Here is a 23303-nt window from a genome sequence, read left to right as displayed (position 1 = left end):
GGAGCCCAGATCAAATGCACCTACATATCAATCAGAAAGAGATGCTAGCTGTACAGAATGCTCTGACAGCTTTCAAGGACTACCTTCATCCAGGACAACTAATGATAAAGACAGACAACACCACAGTTATGTGGTACATAAACAAGCAGGGGGGTATACATTCCTACCCCCTTTGCAGACTAGCCATGGCATTGTGGAACACGGCCTTAACCTATCAGATACAACTACAAGCTCAATTCCTGCCAGGAAAGCTAAATACTCTGGCAGATGAACTAAGCAGAAATCTTATGGACCCACAAGAATGGAAACTGGAACCACAAGTTTTCAACATGTTGACACACAATGGGGGAACCCAGACATAGATCTTTTTGCCTCACCCCAGAACTCTCAGTTGGACAAATTCTGCACAATAATTCATCACAAAAAAGCTTGGAAAGTGGATGCTCTATCATTCAGCTGGAAAAACCTATCAGTCTATGCTTTTCCCCCTCTGCCACTGCTCTCCAAAGTTCTACTAAAAGTCAAACAGGACAAACCAAAAAATGATTCTGATTGCTCCAGACTGGCCTCGCCAACACTGGTACCCGCTCCTGCGCAATGTGTCACACCTTCCTCCATGGCACCTGCTTCAGACACCTTACCTACTGTCTCAGCAGAACTACCAAATTCTGCACACTCATCTCTAAACTTTGAATCTTGCAACCTGGCTAATCAACTAACTTCACCCTTGGCATCCCTCAGCAAACCAGTGATGGATGTCATTTTGGAGGCTAGAAGGCCTAGTACTAGAAAATCTTATGCTGACAAATGGAAAAGATTCTGTGCCTGGAACCAATCACAAGGAATAAGCACAGCAATGCCCAATATTCCTCAGATTCTGCAATACTTAACTAAGATGCTTCACAAGGGCCTTTTTCTTCCATAAAAATCCATGCCTCTGCCATTTCAGCTCATTACAACTCAGAATCTCTCCTCTTCTCTCATCCTTTGCTAAAGCAGTATCTCAGAGGGGCCAAAGACCTCCCAGGAGAGCACCAACTCCTGCATGGGACCTCAATTTTGTTTTGGAAAGACTCACTCTCCCTCCTTTTGAGCCAGCTGTTACTGCTGACCTAAAATTTTTCTCCTTCAAAACAGCTTTCCTTTTAGCAGTCACATCAGCTAGAAGGATTTTAGAATTACAGGCTCTTATGGCAGTGGAGCCTTTCATTATTTTTTATCCGGACAGGATGTCTCTCAGGACCAATCCATCCTTCATGCCTAAGGTGGTATCCAGTGTGGCTCTTAATCAGACCATTCATCTGCCAACTTTCTTTCCCAACCCACAGAACAAGGGTGAGCGGATTCTGCATTCATTGGATGTACACAGACAGCTTAGAATCTACTTAAACAAGATAAAAGCTCTAAGAAAATCTGAACAACTATTGGTGGCATTTTCTGCAGGGGCAGAGGGAAAGGCTATTTCAAAGCAGACTATTTCCAAATGGATAAGCCATTGTATTTGTTTCTGCTATATCACCATGGTAAACCTATCCCAGAGGGGATCAGATCTCATTCCACCAGGGCTGCATCTTCTTCTGCAGCCTTTCTCAGAGGGGTTCCTACCAGAGACATTCTAGAAGCTGCTACCTGGAGCTCAGTTCATACATTCACCAAACATTACCATTTACCTCTGTTCTCTAAATCCAGAGCTGGCTTTGCCACTGCTGTACTGAAGGGCCTTATAGCTGCTCCTAATGCTGTATAAATCCATCCTCCCAACCATAGCTTTGGGATTCTACCCAAATGTAATGAATGCAACAGTGAAACACGAAGAACATAGTACAGTTGTGTACACTTACCATAAACGTAGATGTTAGAGTGTATTCACTGTTGCAGTCCTGGTTACCCACCCTCCAGCCCCCTGTTTTTCTCTTACTATACCTCTCCTTTCTTTTACTATGCTTAAAAGCCTTTTTGGTGTATTTGCTTTTGTTTGGAGGTATATTTTTTGTGTTTTAAATTATATACATACATATATATATATATATATATATATATTGCTCCCCATTTGGGGGGCACCTGACATCTGGGGCAAGAAAAACTGATGTAATGGCGTCGGCTGCATGTTTTATACCCCTGACGTCATGGAGGAAGGGACAACAACCGACGCAGGACACAAGACTTTGTTAATCAGGCCGACTGAGGGCAACCTGCCAGCGGATTACCCAAATGTAATGACTGCAACAGTGAATATACTCGAACATCTACATTTATGGTAAGTGTACACAACTGTACTTTTTCACTGATATTCATATTACCTCTTAACAACTTTCAGCCTTCCCTTCATCACTTCCCCTAAACCTAAGAAAAATCCTTCTTGCATAAGATTATTCCAACCATGATATATTTTCATTATCAGGTTTCTATGATTCTGCTTAAACTTGTCCACTGAGTCACAGCACAAGAAAATATGCCTCCTTTTCAGTCTTACTTCTGCCTGACATCTCTAACAATCACCAGGTGTTGTTGGAAACATTATTTGTATAAGCACAAGGGTGTAAAAACATTTGTGTTAACCTTTCAAAAACAAAAACATGATTGCATAGTTTTCATTAGCATCATGCTTATCTCAACAAAATCTGTTTGAGTTATTTCTGGTCCCAGGGTCCTAAACCAGTCTTCCCTCATGTTATCAACCTCTGCCCTGTGCTGTTGTCTTATGAGGCTATATAATTTAGAGCATATCCATTTCTTAGTATATATCTATCCCTTTCCTTACATCTGACAACCACTGGCCACTTCTCCTGTTTGGTCTTGACCCAAATTGACCTCTAAGCCTCCCTGTCTACCACTCAATTATGTAAAAAAAACTCCCCTGAGAGTATTATATTCTCTTGTCACCTTTTCACATCTTAGTATTCTACCTCCTTGCAGTAGATTGTCATAATACTTTATTCCTGTTCACAGCTGTCACCATCTTCCTGCAAGGGATTTCTCCCCTCAACACTGAATTCCACCCCTTATATGGAGAATCTCCTGTCTCCAGTCTCTTAAAAGTCTGGAGACAAAAATTGTACCTAACTCCATACCCATTTCATTTAATATTGGTAGAGCCAAAACTTGCATGACCCTTCCCCAGATTGCTTTCAGAAGATATAGTGATCCCAGCCACTGATTTTCAACCTCCAAAATCCATTTCCAAACAGCACAATACTAGATTCTCTGGCACCTAGAAAAACAGGATACCTGAAGTTCCTTCTTATTACCTTGGATGACCTGCTGAAACCCCATTCCTGTTTCAATAACACTCCTCTAGCCTACCAGCCCACAGAAAATCCTTCATCCAGACTTTTCAGCAGATGGAGTCCAAAAAGCATCCCAAATATAACAAATATGGGATTACATGTTAGAGAACTATCTGTAACTTTAGTCTAAATCTGAGTTACACATCTTCTCCATCTTTTAATTGTTCTACATTTTCTCTATCATTTTATCATAGAAAAGTTGCAGACAGTCTTTATAGCTCTCCCCAAATCAATTTTTTAGGTAAATAATTTTTACAGAATTGACAATGACACCAACCCCTCCCCCCACACACTAAATACTCCTGTACCCCCCTCCCATTAATCTTGTTTCCTGAAAATTCTCCAGATCTTCTCAACACCTCATAAACTGTGATACCTTTTTGTGGGTTTACCAAAGACAGGGGAATATCATCCATGTAGAAATGTTAGTTAGAGCTCCATGTTCCTCCATTTATAACCTTGCACCTCAGAACTGATCTGTATAGCCAAAGGCTCCAGTTACAAAGCAAATAGCTGTGGTAAAAAGGAGTAACCTTGCCTTGTGCCCTTTGTGAGTTCTTCTGAATCCAATAGTCCCCATCTTATTTTACCCTTGCCTCTGTGCCAGTGTACAATTTTTAGTCACTTATGAATCTCTGTGGAAATCCTATAACATCTAGCAAGCTAAGTAGGTAACATCAATCTATTCTGCTGCATGCCTTCTCTGCATTCAGAGACGTTAAAGTCACATAATTTTCCCTCACATTAGGACATCCTGTATTGTCATCAACATCCTACAATATTATTATATGTCCTTCTCCCCTTAACAAATCTAACCTGGTGTTCACTTATCACTGTAGACAAAATTTGATGCCAGCATGATCATAAAATCCTTATAACCATGGTTTAGAGTTGTGACTGACCACTAGAAGCTTACATCTGTCTGATCCTTGCCTTCTTCATGGTGGACCTCAATCACTTCCATTCTTCACGTCTTTAGTGGACCCTCACCTTGTAAGACTGAACACTTTTTGCCATACCTTGAATACCACTTCCTCCACCAATTTCCATACCTCTGTGGGTGTAGCATCAGCAGTCTTCTAAGTAAACAAACAAATCCACAGGCTGGAGGAAACAGGCCGATGAGTAATGATTAGCGTGAAACTTTATTCGAGCAAAAAAAATAATAAAATACAATCGAACGCTTTCGCCTGGATAAATACCAGGCTTTTTCAAGATAAAAAATTCTCTGAACTACAGGTTTAAATTCCTTACCAATAAAATCATGTGACCTGTAAATAATTAGATTGAATGTATAATGAATTTTTAAAGCACTAGCTATAACTTAAAAAATAACTAACAGGTAAACTGTGCATCAGATAATTTCCAATACACCTAATAAAGATCAGCAGTCTTCTCCTTTGTGGACATAACTGCACAAAATAATGAGGAATTATTCAACCTATCTCATTTTCCTCCTCCCCCACCTTTCCATCTTCTGCTGCCACAACTGTGCTGCCAGTTCCATGGATGCTTCTGGGAAGTGAAAAGTATGCAAGTCTCTTATGACGACACTCTGCACCAATATTCTGTGATCTTCCCACCCATGTACTTTTCCCAGCAACTACATTAGATGTATTTTATCTCCCACTGTTAATATATCCCTTCTTAATTTATATTCCCTGATCCTACATATCTGTTCTTGTTTTGCTTCTCTTATCTTTTCTTGGCCCTGCTATTTCTTATGTTCAGGTTAAATCCATCTTTTAACTGATCACATTCATTGGAGGTCACCTCTTGTGTCTGTCCGAAGGGTTCCACCAGGATCTTTTTAAATCATCATTTAAACCCCTTGTTTTTAAGTAAGTAGAAGAGGAATCTCAGATTTCTTCTTTCTCTCCTACCAGCCTAAACCTCAGCTGCATATTTGCAGGATAAAACTGCAGAACTGGTCTTAACTCAACTTCTCTTACATCCTGAATATGCTCTCTCATATTCTGTCAATTCTCGACCAATGTTTCCATTTCAGACAATAATGTACATGGCCTCCATCTCCCCAGTGGTACTCCTTTCTGTCCCATGTGTCAATCAAGCCAAGTTTCTCAAACATTTGTTTTATACCTTTCTCTGCCCTCTTCAATTTGTGAGCTTAAGCATAGCACCTGTAGTGGATGTGTTTATGTATATATTGGTTAAGTGTGTTTCTTGAAGTGTTGTCATATTACCTTCCTTTCTCCTTACTGCATTTAAAATCCTTTCCCTCTTAACTAGATGTGTAAGTCCATTTATATTCCAGATAATAAACTTAAATGATGTATGTTTATTTTCCGGAACCCCTCTGTCCTCTTTATCCCCGTTAGAATGTTCCATTTATCTTAATATTTCTGTTTTCTGACATAGCCCTTATCTTGTGGCCTTTCCCTAATGCTGCCTTCCGAATGCAGAGTACTTGTTTTATTAATTTTGCCCAGTTAGCTATACATCTGCTGGCTTTTCTGGCTTTTTGATAAAGTAACTTTTCCCTTTCAGTTTTGCCATTACTCCCCGTACTACTATTTGTCAATACGAATGTTACTGAAATGAACTTGAACTATGTACACCATCCACATATTTTACCCTGAATCTGTCAGCGACTTGTTTTTCCCTAACCCATTCCCCCTTCCAGTGGGTGGGAGCATATTGGCTGACTACTGAGACAAGCCCCTCCTTTTCACATTGTGCAGTCTACTATTCCTCGCCCTTTACCCATTTCACATTTCCAATACCCCAAGAGCTCTAAAATACACTTGTCATCCATTTTCCTAAATGACATGTCATTCCTGTTTCCCCTCTATATATTCATATATAGTCCCTGTGTATAACCTTTCCTGAAGTTCTGTCCCTGTTTTTCATTGACCCTTTGCAATGTCATCAGATCAAAATTGGCACCACCTACCCCTAAAATCATTCTAAGTGTTCTTTCAATAACGCTTTCCCCAAATCACTTTGCTGTAAACCTTCTGCATCTTATTGTAGCATTTGTATTTGTCTAAAATCCCAACCCTCTATTTCTCAGCTACACTTTTATTAGTTTCTTCCTGTCCCTCCTGTAACATTGTTATACCAAGTCCCACATGCAAATTACTCACGTCTGTCTATACTCGCTTCTTTTAATATGAGTCATTGAAGGCCCCTGCTAGCAATACCCTTCTATGTGAATGCAAGGATCAGAATCCCAGCAGAAAACACTATAGGTTTAGTTGAAAACACTTCACCACCAGTATTAACTCATTACATCTGAGTGACGCCTCCAAGTGCATCTGCACTTAACTCTTACTGACACATATAGGCATCAAATATTGCTTATTCATGTTGGCATCAATAATTCCAAAACCATGCTATATACAAGGTTTTAAAAGATTTCATGTTAAAGCTTACAAAATGGCAAACTCAACTGCATTAATACTTGACCTCTGTCTAGTGCAGGTAAATAGATATTAACTGTGGTTTTTAAGGTATTAATTTATATAGATATAATTTTCACATTTTTCTAAATATCTGAATAACCCAGTAATGCAGACAGAACTCCTTAGCCTCATATGAAAGCTCTCAGCTAGATGAATAAAATGCTGCTGACAGCATGTGTGTAACTTGAGTGGCTGCTCAGATATTGTAAGCTGTTTATAAAATATTACAAATGTAGTTGTTACTGTGTTTACTGTGACTTATAATATTCTGTTTACGACCCAGAACCTAAAGAATACTACCACTATAAAAATAGTTTGTGCTGACCAGTTTGCCATTTACACATCTTCCATAACCACTGTATTTCCAGATATATGAACATCTGTTTGAAATATGAGGACATAATTTGATTCTGTCAAAAGGCTGAGGCTCTGCCCATTGGAAGTTGCAGTGCAAACATCCTGAGCTCCATTGGAGTGAATGAGTTAAGGTTGTGATCTTCATAAGGCCATATACTCAAAATGTAATAAACTCCTTTTCTAAAGTCCACTGTTTTTCAGCATCCCTCTTACCCGTAGTAATTTGCTGTCCTATCCAAGTTTTGGTAAGACTTAGCACATAATAACCTGTTGAGGCTCAGAGAGTTTATGTACTATAAAAAAATTAAACATACCTGAGCGAACACCTGCAACTCATCTATGCCATCTCCTTCATACCCTGTTCTCTGTGTAAAGCCTGTATTAAGTGCCTTCATTCAAAAAGTACTTTTACCGCAAACTGAGGGAAGATCTCATTGGCATGTTGTGAGTAACATCTGTGGATCTGTTGCTCATCCTTAGGTTGTCCCTGTTGATGCGGCATTGGGTGCATTGAGTGCTTTACTTCTTTGCCCTCCAGTGGCTTCCTTGTTTTATCAGGGTTTGCTAATATCTTTTGTCCGAGTGGCATTTGAATCCTAATTTTGGCTGGATATAGTTGCTTGAAGCAGTAGCTCTTAATTTTGCATAACCCCTGTATGGGTATACAGGCAGCCCTCCATCTCGAAATGGGTACAGAGTCGTGCTGATGTATTTTGACTCTTGCCCCTTTGCACCTAAGCTATACTTCAGGCTACCAAACCAGTTCCAGGGCTTCCCCCTTTAGAACATACATAGGAAATTGTACCAGTAAACAGTCTGGAAGGTCTTTGATTATATCTGGGAAGTACCCAGGCTGTTTAATGTGCATGCTCAGTGGTTATCTTTTCTTTAGAAATCTGGATCCATAACACCAGCTCTTGCCTAAGATTTCCTTTACAATCTGTACCTTCCAAACGTTCATAGCTTGCGTATATTTTTGTATTCTTTTTCCTTGTTCTATCCTTTCTATCTATCCTACTGCTAATTCCAGTTTTGCTTCTCTCAGTGCAGATGTCTCCCTTAATTCTTTATTTTCTTTTATTAATCTCTACAGAATGTCTGACTGCCCATTCATCAATGTAGCAATCTTGCCTAACCTTGTTCAGGTGCTCGTATGTTTCTTTCATGTAATCCTCAGTTGTAGACTTTATTTTTATCACTTCCAAGAGTAAACCCTACATTGTTACCATGTCCTCCATTTTCTTCTCTTGCCACTTATCTCTGGGTTAGTCACCATCTTCCCAGCTAGCTTAGCAAGATTGCAGATGATTGCTTTGCTGGCAAACTTTACTTTTTCTATTTCTTTGACATCCATATTGTTTAAAATATGACTTGTTCTCCGATTGCTATTTCTAAAGCACAATCCTTTCTCAGTAATGTGTGACTGTACGTCATTAATGTGCAAACTAGACAATTTCTGAGAGACCTTGTTTGATAGTATTTAAATGTAAAGTATTTCTCAACAAGCAGATGTATACATGTGAATTTAGTTATAGTCAATTGTGTTATAAGTATCTATTTTCATATACTGATGTTGCCTTTAGTATGGTCATCAAAGCTAAATGTATGATTAAAAAGGTCAGTATAATAAGTATAACTCTCACATTACATATTCATCATGTTAAACATTTTGCTGTTTTATAATGAGACCTGGCTCTGATGTAGTACTAGGAATGCACTTTATGTGATATCAGATAATGCATGTCATTAAGTGTGGAACTTGGACTTCTCCTGAGTACTATAGTCTTGGTGGTTTCTTCAACTCCAGTTGGTTGTATAGTTTCTCTGACCTGTTATGGAGCTACCACATATCCACATACTTAGATATGCAGATGTAAGGAACATATCAGTCCTATTACACTCCTTTTAGACTACACTGCTGTAATTCTGTTGAGTAACTGAAATGTTTTTCTGCTGCAGAATGGATGCTTCATGGAGGTGTATATTGATACTGTACCGTGACGGGGGAAGGATGTTGACTGCACCTGATAAACTTCTCCAAGTCATAAGTTCTAGGCAGGGTGTGTATTTCCACTAATGATGCTGGTTCCCTGAAAGTGGTGTTACATCCTGCTACCAAATACTGTATATATTACAAGTCCTAACACTTGAAGCTGTGGAAACAAATCACTCAGTGGAACAGTTAGCAAATTTAAAAAGGTACAGTGGTGTTTGTACTTCACAGCACGTTTCTTTTCCCTTTAGCTTACTAGCATTGCCAGTGTTCTAGAGCTTCCTCCTTCTAAATCATTTCTTTCTTTTCTTCATATCTAACTGCAGTTTGGTGTTCTGTAACAAATGCTGATGCCACTTCATCTAACAGTAGCATGTAGCTTTTGCCCGCTCATACCTAGATTGTTTTTATCCTTTGCATTGTGTACCTGTCTTTTTGTCTTGCAGACAAGGTGTCATTCCCAAAGGGTAGTAGTTCTGATGTGTACTTACAGAACAACGGATATCAAGACCCTCAACAAGATACTGGATATGCCTCTGACAAATCCCAGAGGTCTCTAGATGAAGTACCTATGCCAAAGCCAAGAACGAGGGTGTATAAACAACCTGACAGTCTCTTAGACAGTGACACCAGTGTCTCAAAATCTATAAACAAGCCAGAACTGAATGGTGGAACTCGCAGGGGTATTCTGAAGCGTAGTTCGAGTTCAAGTTCCAACGATTCAGAAGTTCTTCGCTTCAGTAATCATCAGGATTCTCAAAGTAGAAATATCCGGTCATCATCTACTGCCCGGGATCAAACAAATGAAAGAAAACATGACACACAAGTAGATGACATTTCACAGAATTCAGCAGATAAGTTAAAACATGTGAGGTTCTCACCAGCAGTGGTTCAGAAAGAGCCGTTGCCTATAGAGGAGAATTACAGTGCTGACACAGCAGAAGATTATGATATTCTGTCTTCTGGATTTGAAATTGAACAAATAAATAAGTTAGATGGTTTTCAGAAATACAGAAAAGACGACCGTTTGCTTGATAAAGACAATGTCCTTTCAGATACATCTGCGCAGTCATCTGATTACAGTAATGAGGCGCTACCTAAACCTCAGAATGACAGGGACATAAAAATACCAGATCTTCCCCATACAACAGAATCACCTGCATCAATAGGCAAACTGCCACCACAGGTAAATACATATGATTCAGACTTAGACCCTTCTGGAACAACAACTGGTGGGTTTATAGAGAATTCTCGAGACATGGGCTTGAATGAAGAACTAACCAACAAGAAAAACTCAGAAGTACTTAGCCCTGACACAACATCTGAAAAGTCTAGCTCTGGTAAGAGGATTAAAGAAATTCTAAGGATTATCTTTCTTGCAACAGCCAATCATTCAAACAATCAAATGGTCATTAAACAGAATTTTTTTGAATGTTAGTCATTTACATTGTATTATCTATTTATATGATCATATTATTTTGATTGAATGCATGGGTGATGGAAAAATAAATGAATCTGCAAAATCAATGAGCATGTCTGATAAACAAAGTAAAACTTTTGTCATTTACATATGAAATTCTGCATGCTTTCACTACTGATGTTCTTGATTTGGTTGATTTTTGCATGCTGCACAAGGCATACTGCTCTGACCTTCTTGACCGCACAGAATATTTTCATTTCATCTTTGAACTGTTGATACTTCATTTTTCTGTGTTTAATGGAGAACATAGAAATGCGGCACTTTTGATAGCATTTTATTTACTAGATAGAAAAATAAAACAATGATATTGTATTTCAGCTACTCTGAGCAAATTGTAAAAGTTTAATTTTTATTTTTAATTTCCATATCCTGAAGAGATGCAGTGATTTAATTGTACTGGGATGTGCTTATTAATGTGAAGATATTTTGATGATTGATGGATAATTACGATTGTTCATTTAAGTACTGCTGCATTTCCAATGTTCAAACTAGTCCGTTAAACCTTAGACTGATGTGCCATTTTTTGTTACATTTAAGAGAAAGCCATTAAGTGTAACGTTTACCTTGGTTTATAAAATTATTATTATAGAATTGTTAAAAATGTTTGGATGTGATAGCACAAATTTTGTACTCTGTGCTTAGGACATATACGTTATCTTATTTGGAATATAGAAGATGTAATGTGATTTGTAGTTTGTAATAGGTTAGCTGTGCAGCCACTGTTCTAACAAAGGGTAATCAGGCCAAGACAGCTCTGAATCATTAATCAGAAGAACCCAGTTTTAAAACAAGTTTTGACTTCTGTTTATTATGTTCTCATGTTACAAGGAAGGCAACCATGATATTTTGTGTTGCAGATCTGAGATCCTTTTATGCTGCAGATGAATCCCGTACAGTGTCAAACATCAATTCATTGGATTTGCAGCAAGGTAAGCCTAACACTGCAAGGACACAAAAGCATGACTCTTCTACCAAGTCTGATAAATATACTTTTGAGTTTATGAGAGCAACTGATGAGTCCATTTCAAAGGTGTTAGACTGGTTCAGCAGGAGTGAAGATGGTGATGATAACATGTTAGAAGGATCACAGATTAAGACATCTCAGAAACCAGAAAGAGAAATGGGACCTAACATAAACAAAGAAAGTGACGGTTTGGGAATAGCTGTTACTACAAAACAGAAGCTAAATGCCAGTGCATTAAAAAGACCATCTGCAAGTCAAGGAGGCATAGGCTGGAATGAAGGATTAGTGCCTCCTACAGAACATCAGAATGGAGAAGAAAAAGTTGTTTTCCAACCTACAATTGAAACCAGTTTGACACCATTGCCTGAAAAGGATAGTGAAGAAGCTGAAATGGAAAAATATATCAGATTGGTGCATCAGAAAACATCTGACAAAGCAGTAGAGGATAACATATCTACCGCATCAGAGCCCCCTAGGAGAAGCAAAAATATTGGAGAAGAAACAGGTTTTATGATAGCAGTTAGTCACAATAAAAAGTTAAAGGAAGACAAGATGAGAAAATCTACTGACCCCTCCAAAACTGAAACTGTATTTGTGTCTAGCTTGACATCATTCTGGGAACAAAAAATAAATGAGCCCAATGCCATCAATATGGGGACAAATGTAGTCTCTTCTGATTTGTTTAAAGGGTCTGATATTCCTAATTTAGAGGCAGCACGTGGAACTTATGGTGATGGTGACTATGTACTAGCAGCTAGCTCTTTGAATAAATCAAATCTTTATCCAGAAGAAGTTGAAATTCCTATTAACTGGAAAGAATCTGGAAAGGTAGACAACATACAGCAGTTTAGCACATGGGCTCCGAGCCTTAAGGACCAGGAAGAGAAACACATGAAGGACAGAAGGATACTGCAGCATGGTGAAGATACTGTTTCTAAAAATGTTGTTAGCAAACACATGCAAGATAGAGCTTCAACATTACTTGACAATGAGACAAGTCCTGATATGGGTATAAACCAGAAAACACAGAGTCTGCATAAAGAAGCTTTACCCACAGGTAATTTGCTTATGAATCAAAGTGAAGAACTCAGTTATGCTCATCAGAATGTGGATCTTACTCATACAGAGCCTTGGCAAGGTACAACAGCTTTAGAAAAAGGTAATTTGCAGCAAAATTTGGGATTTTCTGGCTCTGAAACTGACAACCATTATCATCCTGGGTTAGACGTCATCATAGATGAAGATATCACAGCACCCATTCTAAAACCTAAACCACCTTTTAAAGTGACATCTCTAAAGGAGAAGATGCCTAATGATCCCAAAGATCAGATACCATCTCATTCTCAGTTTCAAATGGTAAGAAACTTTTGGGATACAGGAATTAAACAGAAGGACACTGATACTGAAGAAACAACACATGCTTCTGAGTTTACTCAGGAAGTGGACAGATCAACACAAGTGGAAGAGAAAACTGCATTTACTATCCAAGAACGATTGGAACTGCTACGCAGCAACCAGATTTCTCCTACAGAGAAGAAAAAACAGCTTAATTCTAAATATTTTCCAAAGGTTCTGCCATCTGAAGTGGTTGTTGGTCAGATAAAATTAAAGAACTGGAAAGAAACATCAACTGAAGAGGCACCTAAAGAAAACTTAAGATCAAGCAAAGAGGAGGTAGAAGAGTTTATTGAAAAGTCAAGTGCACCTCCTGAACCAGAGGTCAGTTCATTTAGCTTAGGCCTGCAAAAGCTGATCAAAGAAGCATCTGAAATGCCATCTACTTTGTTCCAGAAGGAGGATGACAATGGTATTGTTCGTGCTAAGATTTCTCCCTCAGATCAGAGATCTTACAAAACACTAATGCATAGTAACAGTATACCTTCACAAGGTTACCAGAGCTCTGAAACTGCAGAGGTGAAAGAAGTAATTGAAAAGGAAGAAGTCCCACAAAAGTCAGAGGAAAGTAAGTTTGATTTGGTATGGCAAAAATTACATAAAGAAGTATCTCAGACTCCTTCCACCTTCAATGTAATGCCTTCTAAAGAAAATATTCAGCCTTCTCATGCAGAGTATCAGCGCTTTTATGAAAGAGTGCAGCAGCGTAGCCGTACAAGTTCAACTGATTATACTAGACGTGAGAGTTCAGAAGTTGAAGAAACTGTAGAAAAGGCAGTGACTCCACCAAAACCAGAATTTAGTAGGTTTGAGTTGGGACTCCAGAAACTACTAAGAGAGACATCAGACACTAATGTTGCCTTAAGTCAGACACCTGATAAAGCAGAACAAGAAGTTATTTCAAACACTTCACAGTTTAAGTATGCTTCACATAAAAGAGAAATACAAGAAGTTGTAGAAAAGACAGCAGCACCATCAAAACCGGAGTTCACTGGGTTTGAGCTGGGACTCCAAAAACTAATTAGAGAAGCATCTGAGACCAGTGTTCTCAGTAGTCATGTATCAGATGAAGAAGACACTATTCCAAACACTTCCCAGCCCAAAGATACTGGTGCTAAAGTTCAAGTGGAAGAGTTTATTGAAAAGGCAAATGTACCCCTAAAGCCTGAGTTCACAGCATTCGACTTGGGATTACAGAAACTGTTAAATGAGACCCATGAGAACTTGCCTGTCTTGAGTGAGGGTGATGAGATTCATAACTCCCCAGAGTTCATACAGCAGAGTCCTCAGAATTATAAACAACTGCATAGTAGTCATTTTGTGACTAGCTTGCAGGAGCCAGCAAAGGCTCATGGCGAGACACAAAACAGAGAAGATACTTTATTAAGAGCAACAATGCAAGATAAAAGAACTACCTCTGACCTACAAAATCAGAATGCTGGAAATGTTAGCAATCCTGTGCAGGAAACTATGAAATTAAGTGAGGTCTCACTGTTTAAAAAGAAAGACCTTGAGTATAAAGATATAGACACTTTTTGTAAGGAAACCGAAACTATGGAAAATCCAGTACCGTCAAGAGAGTTTGCTAATGATAGTGGAAGTAGTGCTTACTCACCAGACAAGCCTGTTTCAGAATCTGACATTTATGCAAAGGTGGTAAAAACAAGTACACCTGTGAGAAGTGAGTTTAATGTGATGGAGGCGACCACTGATCATCGGAGTATACCATCTCCTTATGACACAGAAGATGTAGACATTCCCAGAAGTGCAGTGTCTTACCCATCAAACAGAAATGTTTCTTCCTATCCAGACATAACTCAATCCAGTGAGCATCTGTTTGTTTCTTTCCAGATTGTCTGCATTGTTGTCTCAAGGCAGAGTAATTTATAGTAGGAAAAAATAATAGTAATAATAACCTTTGTAATTACTGGGTTATCAGAATGTATGAATAGCATCACACTTTGACAGAAAGAGGAAGTTATGATTTTCTCTTTCAAAAGCATTAAAATGGATGACATCAAACAGAGACAACCTTAGTTCAGGGAGAAAGATCCAGGAACAAATCCAAAAACTAGGGACAATTTTAATATTACTCTAATTCATTTAAAAAATTACTAGAAACACAGGTTTTACATTTGAGAAGTTTAAGGAGTATGGAACTCTAATGGCTGGCATTATTGACTAACTAATCCTTAGTGATTTGCCATCAAAAAAAAACTTAAGGGACAGAGCAAAAATATGACACAAAATATAGGACTTTCTGATAAATTATGGACAGTTAAGAGCTATGAGTGTAGCACAGTATAATTATATGTGTAATATGCATGATTAAAAAGATAAAATGGTTCAGTATTCTGTTGAAAACACCAAAGGCTGTACTTCCTGCAGAAGAAATTAATTTAATGTTTTTGAGTATGTGTGGCATACAAAGAGAAATTTGAAAGTTTATGCAAGTTTATGTTTTCCTTAAGGATTTCTTTTGGTTAAAAATCATAACATAACAAAACTTCTGTTCATTTTTCAAGCTAAGTAATGCCCTTCAGTCTGGCATTACATGGAAATAACTGGCTTTCCAGGGGTGACTTTGCCTTATGTTACCCATTATTTCATTGCAATTTTTACACTTTCAGATATTATTGGTTGCTTAAATGGTAAATGACAATATGCAAGTCCAAATTTGTTTCTTGAGGAAGGCCATCTGGATCAAAATAGTATTCTAAAAATAGTCCTTTAGGCTGCCTATAAACCTATAATAAGATTTACATTTTAGGGGGTTTCTGTTTCTGTAGCCACATGCTGTCCTGATGGATAAAGGTTTATTTTAATTAGTGGCAAACATTTTTCAACAATAAAACCACTTTTTTGTCCAGCATCAAAAAGAGTCTGCAAAAGGGCCTGTCAGAAATGTCAGTATGTTCACACATAAAGTCGTATACCTCAAGGTTTTCTAAAGAATAATTAAAAAATAATAAAAATTAAGTTTTTATGAGGTACAAATAAAGACTGCATCAGTTTATAAGTGCAGGGACTTAGGCATCTTCAGTCACTGAGCAAGTGCAATAAACAGAGGAAGTTCTCTGACTTACTTAAAAATGTTTTATTGTATTTGTCAGCTGCTTAACAAAAATAAATAAATAAATAACAAATAAATAAAGTTAGCATTCCTTTAATGTAATTTGTATTGCTGTAGAACTACCAGGGTGTAGCCCATTTAATACTTCTCTAGTGGTGATTAGTAGGTTATGCAGGTTACCAAAGTCTTAACATTCATTAAATATAGTTTGTTTCAACAACTGAGAAACATTATAGTAAAACTGAAAGTATTTCCTAATAATATTGAGCCACACATTTCACACTCTGTATGATGTTATCCATATTGTAAGCCTTCTCATACATCTGAACCTTCCATCTCTAAGAATGTGGAACACCTTCCTCTCATAATATGGCACGTGGAAAAATGTGCAACATTTACTCAAAGCTTCAAATGGGAAGCTCACAAAGTGGTTAAAATTTGTTATTTATACCATCAAAAAGTTCTAGCAATTAATTAGTAAGTTTCAGTAATGTTTATCAAGGATATTTGTTAAAAATCTTAACAATAAATGTGCAACAGACTCTTGCAGTATGGGACAGCACGAAACCTGGAATTTCTAAAACTAACAATGAGAAATGTTCCTCAATAATGAGGTGCAGTTGAGAGGTGTGGACCACATTATTTCAGTAAATTAAAAGTAAGATCTATTGCAATACTGTTTCTTGAAGTTAAAGAATACAGTCAAGTAAATCATGTGAGCATAGTATGTGTGTGTGTGTAGTACTGCATGTATGTTTATTGTTTTATTGTATACCTGTTCTTCTGTCAGCTGCATTTTTGTTTTAAGAATGATTGTATAAGGTTCTGTAATGCATTACAATACCAAGAAGATAAATAGCTGGATGGTTGTGTATATTAGGTCACACCATCACATTTCCTTCAGGTGTGGGTGGTGCTGTCTTGATGGACACCCTATTTGGGCTGTCAATTAAGTGTTCGGCTAATTCCGTAGTTTTTTGAATGTTAAAAAAGCTTAATAAGGTTAAAGTATACAAAAAAACAAACTCTAATTTCGGGCATTACTAACGTAATGTCAGTGAAAGATGGCCACACAGATCCAGCAAGGGGACTGCTACCCCCTACACCCCCTGCCATAAACAGCTTTAAGTGCACTGCAGTCCTTTTGGGGGGGTGGGAGCCGTAAGGCCCTTGATGGACAGTATGTTTTTTTTTTTGTTGTTTATTTTATATATATATATATATATATATATATATATATATATATATATATATATATATATGTCTAATTTTCTTAAAAACAACAGTTGAAAAAAAATGAGGTCTGACAGTATAAGGCCAGCCCATGTCATACTGGGAGTTGTGCTTGCTACTGATCATCCTGGTGTCCTAATATAAACAATCAGCAATAGCTGACAGCTGGGCCACTTAAAAATGCATGATTACTTTTATGGAGGGGTCTTGGCTATACTATTAATAGATTATTGATTAAGGCATAACATTTCTCATTTTAAAAGTGACTTAAGTTTGATCATTTTAAATGAATGCTATAGTGTCTTTTAAGAGAATACAAATGTTTTACGTACTGGAGAAATGGGAGCATCTGTTCTCTGGAAGCTTTTCCATAAACTAACCTGATAGCCTTAAATCTGTGCAGTGTTCATGCTTCTGTGTTTTGCAACAGGTTCATATGAAGACCTAAACCCAGTCATGGAGGCTTTGAGAAGAAGTGCTACTAGGCCGTCTTCCAAAAGTCTGGAAGACTTATCGTCTATTGAATCAAGTGAGCACACCGCTTACCTGCTGCTTTCCATCACAGCTGAAAAGTCTATCAATCTTGTATACCTTTAAATTTCCAAATTTCCTCCTAAAATCATACTGGTTTGGTAAAGCATGTGGTAGCTGAAATAAACAGATCGGAATGAAAATCTGTTTGTAATGTATGCTTGAGCTTCATACCTCCACATAGAGAAAATATATTTCATTTTCTCTGATAAACATTGTGGTGGTTTTCTTTTTTAATTCTGCAGCACTTAGACACTTTTAATTTGTTCTGTCTCATCTGCTGTCGGTAAAAGTCCTGACATCTCATCTTCCACTATTGCCTGCTGTCTGGTTTTCCTTTGTTGTTGAACTACACGGGACAAGTGAGGTGGTGTACTGGGCATCGGAATACCATGCAAATGTGTATGTCTGTCTAAGGATGTGGATTCGCCCCCCTCCAGGTGGAGATGGAACAGCATGCCTTTTGCCTCTTGTTCTGAAGGTGCAGATTTATGCAGAATTAATAATTAGTAACGAGGGCTGGGTACCTTCTTTGCTTCCTTCATTCAGGTCGCATGACATTCACTCTAATGTGTAGATTTATTGATTTGCAGTTGATTTGGTTGTACAAGGTAAGGCCATGGCCTTTGTTGACATTGTTCAATTAAATTTTCGTATTTTTCTGAATGACATATCTTCCTGCCCAGAGCATAATCAGATTACCATTTGCTTACCCTATGCAGAGTCAGTAGATGTGACTATACCAAACATTTGGGAATGCAACTACTAAGCTGCTGGCTAAAGCCAGCAATTCTAAATTTCTAGAAATATGTCTGTCTTTCACTCATTTAAACAAGGCTTCTTAGCAGGCTAATAAAGCCAAGCCATAGTTTAAAAATTATAAGGGGAGCTCAATAGAGTTAGAAAAGCAAAGAATTTTTGTGCCTGTGATACCTGTTTTTCAATCATGAATTATAGCAGGGAGAAATATTGACTGTCTAGTCTTTGTAAATCAGTAAACATGTCATATCCCTGTTGTTTGTTTTTATATGATTTCTGAACTGTATAGTATGAGTAGAAATGAAAATTGCATCTTGAATGGGCTAATCAGAGTAATGTGTGCTGCAGAATTCAAAAGAAGTACAAGATGGCAAATATTTTCCTTAATATGAACAGTGTGACCAGTGTACTATCTGCCTTGTTAGTGTAAATTAAGGGTTTGAAAAAAATGACATTGATAAATAAATGAAGCTGTCCTCTTAGTTAAAACAGACCACATGACTGGGCGGTGAAAAGGCAAAACAGATTGTCACTGAGCTGGACACCCACAGATGTCAACAGCCATACAACAGTATATTGAGTGCAATATGCAGAGTTAAGAAAAATTACCTGCACCTATTAGTGTCTAGCTTATAAAATTAGTACAGTGTCAAACAGTAGTAGGGTGGTCCCATCTAGTGTAACATGCATTTCACAAATTTGCATTCATAAATAGGGTGTGTGTGTGTGTGTGTGTGTGTGTGTGTGTGTGTGTGTGTGTGTGTGTGTGTCTGTCTGTCTCTGTTTTGTGGGGAAGGAGCATTGCTCAGCAACAGAGGTGTACTTGCCTTTTTTTCACTTTGCTGCATTGCACAGGCTGGACATGTGAGGAAATGGTAGGCACTCTACACAGGTCTTGCAACATTTACAGCAGAGTCAAACAACTTATGGCCCCATCTTTTGACACTTTGTGTCTTTGTTAATGGAACTAAATGTGATTATGACCTTTTTTCAATACCACACATAAATATAAATGCAGGTAAGTTCAAGAATCAGAGAAGAAGGTACACGAGTCACTTTTTTGAATAATGTAATTTTTTTTTATCTCACAGTCCAGCTTAAAGCTGAAACGTGATTGGTATACTACAGGTAAACATTTCAGTTTTACATAGACAAGGTGTCTTGTGCAGGAAAGCCGACATGATGCAAATGCACATGAGACAGTGAGTTATTTTTCAAGACATGTTTAGAGCAAAAGTGCTTGGATTAGTAAAGGTGCTGGTAGTGTTGTTTATGTCACATCAGCAACAATTCATTCATGGAAGGAGAGACACTAGAGAAGGTTAGCTTTAGCAGAAGATGGAAAATAGGATGAGAGGGGTGGGGCATTCATACCATGTAAATGTGAGACCATGTGACTTATGAAGTACTTTTACTCCTACTAGATCAAGCACCTGATATTAAACATGGAGCAACAGGTTCCGGAATGTATTTATTCTGATGCTGGTTCTGAAGGCTATTGTCCAGTTGGTATCATGAGTCAAAGTCTTGACATTCGTTCATGAGAGTTACAAGTCTCAGTTTGGTAGATATGAACGTGTAAAAGATGGAGTCTGGGAGTGTGGAGAGAGGGAGGTCTCAATTTCTACACCAGTGGAGCAGTGGGACAGGGCAGACTTGACCTGGGGCAAAGGTCTGTGTAGAGCAGGATAATTATTTTTATAAATTTTGACATGGGTATCCACAGAGTCAGCACCACTCTTCAAGAGGAAACGCCAGAAATATATTTAACATAACAGACTACCCTCTGTTCAAGGTCAGGGGTAAAATATTTAGGTAAAGTTAAATCAAAGTGGACCACAGAATGGTCAGACCATGAGACTGGTTCCAACACCAAGATCCATAAAGAAGACCAAATCCAGTATACATCCATATATGTACGTAACAGAGGTAACCACTTCAGCAAACCTAATACCTTTCACAACACAATTAAATTCATGGACAGGAGAGACTGCCACATCATTGACCTAAATATTGAATATCACCAAACAACATTATTGCCCCAACACTGAGTCAAAGAGGACAGTAAACTCATGCAGAATGTCCTGGTACTACATGATGGACAGTAGATGAGGAGAAACCTATGGTTTGCTTCTACAACAAGGACATGTTCAAAGGATTGGATCTCCATAGTGTCCACCCTGGTTAATCTGAGTTTGTTATTATAACAAGTAACAACCCCACCCTCAATCCTACCCATGCTAGGACACTGTGTAACCAAGGCACCACATGGAATAGCAGTGGCTGGATGAGGACAAAACTTCTCATCCAGCCAAGTCTCACTTATAAATGCAAGATTAGCGTCACACAGCAGATCAGCAACAGCAGTGGTCTTATTGCATTTGAATCACACGTTTGAATATACAGCCCAAAAGGCGTCACTGGACAGTGGGTACTTGCTGCCCCCAAGATGATTAATAGGGAGCCAGTATTGCAACAAGACAAGAACCAGGGCATTTACCCTCAGGGAAAAGACTTCAGTCCTTCTGCCACAGTACTGGCATACACTGTAAGGTACCGGCTATAGGATGATGGTGAACTGCCCCAGTACTGGCATACACTGTAAGGTACCGGCTATAGGATGATGGTGAACTGCCCCAGTACTGGCATATACTGTAATGTACTGGCTACAGGATGATGGTGAACTGCCCCAGTACTGGTATACACTGTAAGCTACTGGCTAAAGGATGATGGTGAACTGCCTCAGTACTTGCATACACTGTAAGGTACTGGCTATACGATGATGGTGAACTGCCCCAGTACTGGCATACACTGTAAGGTACCGGCTATAGGATGATGCTGAACTGCCCCAGTACTGGCATACACTGTAATGTACTGGCTACAGGATGATGGTGAACTGCCCCAGTACTGGCATACACTGTAAGGTACTGGCTATAGGATGATGGTGAACTGCCCCAGTACTGGCATATACTGTAAGGTACCGGCTATAGGATGATGGTGAACTGCCCCAGTACTGGTATACACTGTAAGCTACTGGCTATAGGATGATGGTGAACTGCCCCAGTACTTGCATACACTGTAAGGTACTGGCTATAGGATGGTGGTGAACTTCCCCATACTGGCATACACTGTAAGTAAGGTACTGGCTACAGGATGATGGTAAACTGCCCCAGTACTGACATACACTGTAAGGTACCGGCTGTAGGATGATGGTGAACTGCCCCAGTACTGGCATACACTGTAAGGTACTGGCTATAGGATGATGGTGAACTGCCCCAGTACTGGCATACACTGTAAGGTACTGGCTATAGGATGATGGTGAACTGCCCCAGTACTGGCGTACACTGTAAGGTACCGGCTATAGGATGATGGTGAACTGCCCCAGTACTGGCATACACTGTAAGGTACCGGCTATAGGATGATGGTGAACTGCCCCAGTACTGGTATACACTGTAAGCTACTGGCTATAGGATGATGGTGAACTGCCCCAGTACTGGCGTACACTGTAAGGTACTGGCTATAGGATGGTGGTGAACTGCCCCATACTGGCATACACTGTAAGTAAGGTACTGGCTACCGGATTATGGTGAACTGCCCCAGTACTGACATACACTGTAAGGTACCGGCTGTAGGATGATGGTGAACTACCCCAGTACTGGCATACACTGTAAGATACTGGCTATAGGATGATGATGAACTGCCCCAGTACTGGCATACACTGTAAGGTACTGGCTATAGGATGATGGTGAACTGCCAGTAGGATGATGGTGAACTGCCCCAGTACTGGCATACACTGTAAGGTACTGGCTATAGGATGATGGTGAACTGCCCCAGTACTGGCATACACTGTAAGGTACTGGCTATAGGATGATGGTGAACTGTCCCAGTACTGGCATACACTGTAAGTAAGGTACTGGCTGTAGGATGATGGTGAACTGCCCCAGTACTGGCATATACTGTAAGGTGCTGGCTATAGGATGTTGGTGAACTGCCCCAGTACTGGCATACACTGTAAGGTAGTGGCTGTAGGATGATGATGAAGTCCTCCCCAGTGCCTATAACGTAGGCAGAAATCCCTCCAAAGTTGAAAGACAGAAGAAGGTAGTATACCTAATTTAGATGGATACAATTCTAACAACAGTGTTCTAGTATAACAAAAAACATTTTACTCAAAATATGGGGAAGACCAAAAGTGTAATATATTTATTAATAATTTAAAATAGACGCAAACAGCTTTAAAATAAGGCTTTAGCTGATGTAAGAAAAGAGAGACTGAGAGAGATTCAAAAAAACATTTCACTAAAAATAAGGGGAAGACCAAAAAGTCTAATATATATATTAACAATTTAAAATAGATATAAACACTTTTAAAACAAGGCATTAGCTGATGTGAGGGGGGTGAGAGAGAGAGAGAGAGATGGTCTGAAAAGTGGTCATCACTGCATTAGATGTTACAAGACATGAGACCTAATCTTAAAGTAAATACTATCAATTCAGAATAAAACTGAAAACCTACAAAAAAGATCATAAAAATAATTAGTCCAATGTCAAATAAGCCACAAAACACAACTTCATTAAATTAGTACTACTAAGTTAGAAATTCATTGTTGTCTGATACTTTAAAACTTGAAGGGGCATCTAGAAGTGAATGCAGATTATACTGAATAAACTGCACTGTTAATGTCCTTTAATAAAGCTGGAACTGTTGCAATGTAGAAACAAATCCTTTAACCTTATTTCAGGAAAAGTTAATCAAGTGCTAGCATTAGCTGGGGCTCAAAAGCAGTGGTGATCTGCTCTATAAAT

General features: G+C 38.6%; 1 protein-coding gene across 10 annotated transcripts in view; it reads left to right on the top strand.

The window, feature by feature from the left end:
* SYTL2 (synaptotagmin like 2) overlaps window positions 1-23303 on the top strand; it is a 1607062-nt gene that overhangs the window by 1168408 nt on the left and 415351 nt on the right. For 4 of the 10 annotated variants that reach the window (XM_044071175.1, XM_044071177.1, XM_044071178.1 and 1 more), the window contains 3 exons: window positions 9509-10402; window positions 11400-14726; window positions 17638-17736. The exons of 1 other annotated variant lie outside the window; for it this stretch is intronic. In XM_044071175.1, the coding sequence (XP_043927110.1) occupies window positions 9509-10402; window positions 11400-14726; window positions 17638-17736 (4320 nt within the window). The remainder of the gene's footprint in view (window positions 1-9508; window positions 10403-11399; window positions 14727-17637; window positions 17737-23303) is intronic. 5 more of the 10 variants (XM_044071182.1, XM_044071181.1, XM_044071180.1 and 2 more) reach the window with 5 other exon arrangements.

Source organism: Protopterus annectens, chromosome 5.part0 (genome assembly GCF_019279795.1).
Source record: "Protopterus annectens isolate FY-2018-M chromosome 5.part0, PAN1.0, whole genome shotgun sequence".
Taxonomy (NCBI): Eukaryota; Metazoa; Chordata; order Ceratodontiformes; family Protopteridae; genus Protopterus; species Protopterus annectens.
Note: the sequence above shows the minus strand (reverse complement) of the source record. Positions and strands in the feature narration are given on the sequence as shown.